The following is a 6278-nucleotide window of genomic DNA, read 5'->3' on the forward strand; positions in this document are numbered from 1 at the left end:
GTGGCAGATTGGAAATAAACGGGGCGAGGTGGGGGAGGGAAGGAAAAGAGAGGGGAATTTGGGGGATGGGAACTATGGTTAAATTATAGGGAAGAAAGTATCATAGGCTGAAAACAAAGTGCACACAAACTGGGATTTGAACCATGAGGAGATAGTCCCTTGAGAAAAGTGTAGGAGGAAGCATCGAGGTGAACATGGGGAACTGCAAGGAGAGAAGATGATTATTAGAGAAATGGAAACTGGGATAAGCTCCTAGGCTGTGGGCAGTATGGAGTGTTCTGGAGTCAGGGGAACAGAAAAACAACAACAGGGACACGCTTCAGCGAGTCAGGGAGTGCCAACATAATACAGGCCATTGGTGAGTCTCAAAATGTCCTGGATGTCCTCACGTTCTGCCCTTCCCCCGCTTAGACAATGCTATGAGGACATACGCATTTGGGGGTGGGTAGATTGACCATAAAGTGTTATTATGTTGTTAATAACCGCCAGCCTTTATTGATATTCCTCATGTACAAGGCACTGTGGTCTGTCCACATCAGTTATCTCATTTATCCTCTCAAAGTGGGATGGGGGGAGGTTGTATTATTATCTACACTTTGTAGATGAGGTGATTGAAGATTGTTTAAGTGGTGGAACCTGGATTAAAGAAAACTGTTTTTTCCGACTTCTCTAATCCTGAATCAAGACAGAGAGGGGTGGACGGCCACTAAATTCGAAATATTTGATGTGGAAATTTAAAAAAATGCCTTGAGATCCATGAATGACGGAAGCAGCTGTAAAGTGACAGCATTGTTATTGTGGAATGAAGAGAGTGACAGTGAGAATTAAGACCTGGCATTAGAGAAAAGGTGGATTGAAGGAAGAGCCATATGGGTCAAGAGTGGAGAGAGAAAATATAATTGAGTTGCCACCAAAGTAGACAGTGCTGAAATATATCCAAAGAAGAAGGAAAGAAGGATGTTTAGTGAGAAGGAGATTGAACAAGCTGCCCCATACTACTCCTTGGAAATTTATAGTCGCTTTGGTGCTTTATATAATGGCTTGCTTGCTTGAGGACAGGAGAAAAAAGTATATGTGAAGGAAACGCTCAGTTTGCTCTTTATTATTTGATTCTCCTTTTTATTTTTCTCCTATGCTTGTTTCCCCTCCTTTTTCAGGTGAAGTGGCTTCTTCTGCATGATTTTAGCTGAAGGATGCTCTGCATTTCCTTGATTTCTATGGAGACCTCAGAGCTGGGCTTGCCCCCACTGACACCTCATCTTGCACCTTCTCTACCTCCCAAGGTCTTTGCCTCTAAAGCTAGCTCGGCATTGCCCCTGGGTCCAGGAAGCCAGTGATGGATTTAAGGGGAAAGCCTGGAGAATCATCCTGATAGGCTTTGAGTGGCAATGTCTGGACATACTTCAAGTCACATGTTAACATGGGTCAAGCCATCACTAGAAGGCAAGTGCTAAGACTTAAAGGCTTATTTGCATTTTATTTAAATTTGCTGGACTGAGCTCTGGACAATTTCCATGGCAGAAAAATATATTCCATTTTCTAGGCACGACTGCTGGCTGTTGGATACTTGCTGCCTTTAAATCTGGCAGCATCAATACCACATTCTAGACGTTATTTCCCACTTTGAACATCCCCCCCCAAATAAGTGTTTGGGAGACCCCAACATTTTCTGACTTAGGCTTGAAAGTGCCAGGCTGTTTCTCTGGAGGAACCAAGCTCTGGAGAGCAACACTGAATCCCTGGGAAGAGAGAGCATGGGGTGTGCTGATTTAAAAACAGAAAATGCAAAGTTGGACTGAAAATATCCTTAGTCTTCCAAGCAATCTGCTTAAAGGTTCCAAACTTACCTTAATTTGGTGAGAAAAGAAGCTGCCCTATTTTTCTTTCTCCTTCTTCTTCTTCTCCTCCAACTGGAACCAGCCATTTCCCCCAAACCACCACCATGGAGGTTGCAATGGTGAGTGCGGAGAGCTCAGGGTGCAACAGTCACATGCCTTACGGTTATGCCGCGCAGGCCCGGGCCCGGGAGCGCGAGAGGCTGGCTCACTCGAGGGCGGCTGCGGCGGCTGCTGTCGCCGCGGCCACAGCTGCTGTGGAAGGCGGCGGGGGGTCTGGAGGGGGCGCCCACCATCACCACCACCACCAGCTGCGTGGGGCCTGCACCTCCCAAGACCCTCAGAGCGGCCGGGGAAGTAGGAGGAGGAGGCGACAGCGGCCCGAGAAGAAGAAAGTCCAGCACCGGCAGAGCAGCTTCCCTCACTGCTCCGACCTGATGCCCAGTGGCTCCGAGGAGAAGATCCTGCGGGATCTGAGTGAGGAGGAGGAGGAAGAGGAGGAAGAGGAGGAGGAAGAGGAAGAAGAGGAGGCAGAGGAGGAGGAGGGAAGGTTTCGCTACAGCGAGGATGACCGCGGCGATGAGTGTTCCTACACCGACCTGCTGCCCCAGGACGATGCGGGCGGCGGTGGCGGCTACAGCTCGGTCCGCTACAGCGACTGCTGCGAACGCGTGGTGATCAACGTCTCGGGCCTGCGCTTTGAGACCCAGATGAAAACCCTGGCCCAGTTCCCCGAGACTTTGCTGGGGGACCCTGAGAAGAGGACTCAGTATTTCGACCCTCTGCGTAACGAGTATTTTTTTGACAGGAACAGGCCTAGCTTTGATGCCATCTTATACTATTACCAGTCAGGGGGCCGCCTGAAGAGGCCCGTCAACGTCCCCTTTGATATCTTCACGGAGGAGGTGAAGTTCTACCAGTTGGGGGAGGAGGCCCTGCTCAAGTTTCGGGAGGATGAGGGCTTTGTGAGAGAGGAGGAGGACAGGGCCTTGCCGGAGAATGAATTTAAAAAGCAGATTTGGCTGCTCTTTGAGTATCCGGAGAGCTCCAGTCCCGCGAGGGGCATAGCTATCGTCTCGGTCCTGGTCATCCTCATCTCCATCGTCATCTTCTGCCTGGAAACCTTGCCAGAGTTTAGGGACGACAGGGATCTTATCACAGCACTGAGCACAGGCGGGCACAGTGGGTTGTTGAACGACACCTCGGCCCCCCACCCAGAGAACTCAGGGCACACGATATTCAACGACCCCTTCTTCATTGTGGAGACGGTCTGCATTGTGTGGTTCTCCTTTGAGTTTGTGGTTCGCTGCTTTGCTTGTCCCAGCCAAGCCCTCTTCTTCAAAAACATCATGAACATCATTGACATTGTCTCCATTTTGCCTTACTTCATCACGCTGGGCACGGATCTGGCCCAGCAGCAGGGGGGTGGCAACGGGCAGCAGCAGCAGGCCATGTCCTTCGCCATCCTCAGGATCATCCGTCTGGTCCGAGTATTCCGGATCTTCAAACTCTCCAGGCACTCCAAGGGCCTGCAGATCCTTGGCCACACCCTCCGAGCCAGCATGCGGGAACTGGGCCTTCTGATCTTTTTCCTCTTCATTGGGGTCATCCTCTTTTCCAGTGCTGTGTATTTCGCGGAGGCGGATGAACCGACTACCCATTTCCAAAGCATCCCAGATGCATTTTGGTGGGCCGTGGTGACCATGACAACTGTGGGCTACGGGGACATGAAGCCCATCACTGTGGGGGGCAAGATCGTAGGGTCTCTGTGTGCCATTGCAGGCGTCTTAACCATTGCTTTGCCAGTGCCAGTGATTGTCTCTAACTTTAACTATTTCTACCACAGAGAGACTGAAAATGAGGAACAGACACAGCTGACACAGAATGCAGTCAGTTGCCCGTACCTCCCTTCTAATTTGCTGAAGAAATTTCGGAGCTCTACTTCTTCTTCCCTGGGGGACAAGTCAGAGTATCTAGAGATGGAAGAAGGGGTTAAGGAATCTCTGTGTGCAAAGGAGAAGTGTCAGGGAAAGGGGGATGACAGTGAGACAGATAAAAACAACTGTTCTAATGCGAAGGCTGTGGAGACCGACGTGTGAATCTCCTTCGCCACCCGCCACTGCCCCTCCCCCCAATCCCAGCATCTCCAAATATATTTATGCATAGAGAGTGCAGTTATGAAAATGATATATGCAAATGAATCCAATGCATACAGTAGTACGCCATTTAATGGTTATACATGGCATAATTGTTACTAAACTTGTATTACATATCAAACAAATGATACATCTTGGAGAAGAGGGAGGCTTAAATAGGAGCAAATCTATCTTTATATTTTTTATTAGAATGCAAGAATTTTGCACATTAACTGGAGGAGGTGTTAAAAGTAAAGATGGTTCTGTGGAGAGAATGTGTATGTGTGTGTTTGTGTGTGTGTGAGTGCTGCGTGCGTGTGTGTATGTGTAAGTAAATTGTCAACGTTGTTAGTAATCGTGCAGTGATGGGAAAAGTTGGCATTTTGAAGTATTTACTATGTAAGACCTAATGAATTTGAGCTGTCATTTATCAGTGCTTTAATAGCATTTCATGTCTTTGGATTCCATAGCTGTTGTTTTTTAAAAATTGTAAGAATTACTATGTAGAAAAAAAAGAAAGTGGATTATTTAATAGACGATAGGTTACAGTTTTATCTTGGATTTAATTAAAGTTTATTTTTAACTGGAAATTAACTTTTAAAAAGGCTGCAGGGGCCTTTAGAAATTGATTATATTTTATTATTAATTTTGGGGAGATGTGACAGCAAATGCCTAACAATGATGGAAGAAATGAAATCAGAGAAAATGTAACAAGTTTTGTTCACAGATAACAGAACTGGAATTTTCTTTCTTTTTTTTTTTTTCCTTTTCCTTTGCACTACTTTATATGCTGGAGATTGAGAGAGACTTCATACTGTGAATGTTTACTAATGTAACAGTTCAATGACAATCATTGGAAGAATGATTTCTTAGTCTTATTTTATTGTTCTCTCATTTTCTTTGTGTGAGAAGAATGGCCACAGAGATAACAGCACATGATTCCCTTCTCTTCTTAAATCTAAATAACTGATCTGCAAAGGGACTATGAAGTCAAATTTAGCAACTGAATCTTTTGAAATTGCTCTGTTACAATGATGCTTCTGAAACCATACTATTTTAAATATTCTTCTGCCTTTAAATCCAGAATAATTTAACCAAAGTTAATGCATGCACTGAAAGAATTCTTGAAGAATTAAGACGCCCAGCAGCTACAGTGATTATGGCTTAAGAGCTTTCTATTAAATGTGCAACATAAATTCTAGATTTATTAAGTTTATTTATTTGTGTAGCGACATAAGTGCAGAATGTGGGGATTCACCTCAGAATTTAGCATTCTATTTGCTAAAATTGATATAAGAAAGAATTGTGTCAAAACATTTGGCTTCCACATCACCATCATTATCATTTTTATTAAAGGAATTAGTGACACATGTAACTGCATTTAACTCACGACAAGATGTTCTAGAATGTGAGGTAACAGCTAGTGATCCAACTTACACTGTTAAGTCATAATGAGATGTAGGTCAGCAAACTCAGAATACATAAGAGGCCTTATTCTCCAATATTTCAACTTCTTTATAAAGTTGTTGTTCTGAAGTCTGGGGAAAAAATGCTATGTAGGGTAGCTCAGCACGTAATGAACTCTGACAACTGCGAACTTTAAAAAAAAAAAAAAGGGCTAGAATCGCTTTACTCAAGCCTTTTAATCCCAGGCCATCATTTGATAATAATATAAATCTTACCTCTCCTTGAATGATATTTAAAATTCAAAGTAAATTCAATGTTAGGTTTAAAACCAAAGCTACCCCCTTCTCTTCACCCCTTCACCACCACTTTAGAGAAACACCTCTCAAGAACACATTTTGGAGAATGAAAAACCGCCAGGGGTAGGGGGGGTGTTGATTGAGTGCAGACCAAAGATCTCTAGTGGACAATGGAGAGTGACAGAACAAGGAAATGCCATCTGTAACAAGACTTCAAAGGTGACATTTTAATATATTTTGGATTTAGAGCAAAAAATGTAACAAACATTAGACTAGGGGTAACACTATTTGGGTTGGTCATCGTTCATTTGGGAAAGTCACTGTTAATCTCTGTACCCCAGTTTCCTCATTAGTGAAAAAGAGGGCGCGTAAAGCATTTGTTACATCACAGAGTTGTTATGGGAGGCAGATGAGAACATGTGAAACCTCTGAAATGCCGAGTTCCGTATAAATTTCTGATGCTATGTCTAAATTGTTTAATCTTCCTCTGGGAGAAAAAGAGACTTAGAACCCATGAGTTACATCTGCTTTATTAGGATATTGTGAAAGTAATGGGTAATTTCTTTAATTTTGAGCTCCTTACAAGAAGTTGATTTGCAGATACA

The 6278-nt window shown here is 44.3% G+C and overlaps 1 protein-coding gene across 1 annotated transcript; it reads left to right on the plus strand.

The window, feature by feature from the left end:
- Positions 1 to 1519: 1519 nt before the first annotated feature.
- KCNA4 (potassium voltage-gated channel subfamily A member 4) lies at positions 1520 to 5151 on the plus strand. The gene has a single exon (XM_060157740.1). It carries the CDS (start codon positions 1943 to 1945, stop codon positions 3932 to 3934), a length of 1992 nt encoding a protein of 663 aa, XP_060013723.1. The 5' UTR covers positions 1520 to 1942; the 3' UTR covers positions 3935 to 5151.
- The last annotated feature ends 1127 nt before the right edge of the window (positions 5152 to 6278 follow it).

This window comes from Lagenorhynchus albirostris, chromosome 9 (assembly GCF_949774975.1).
Source record: "Lagenorhynchus albirostris chromosome 9, mLagAlb1.1, whole genome shotgun sequence".
NCBI lineage: Eukaryota > Metazoa > Chordata > Mammalia > Artiodactyla > Delphinidae > Lagenorhynchus > Lagenorhynchus albirostris.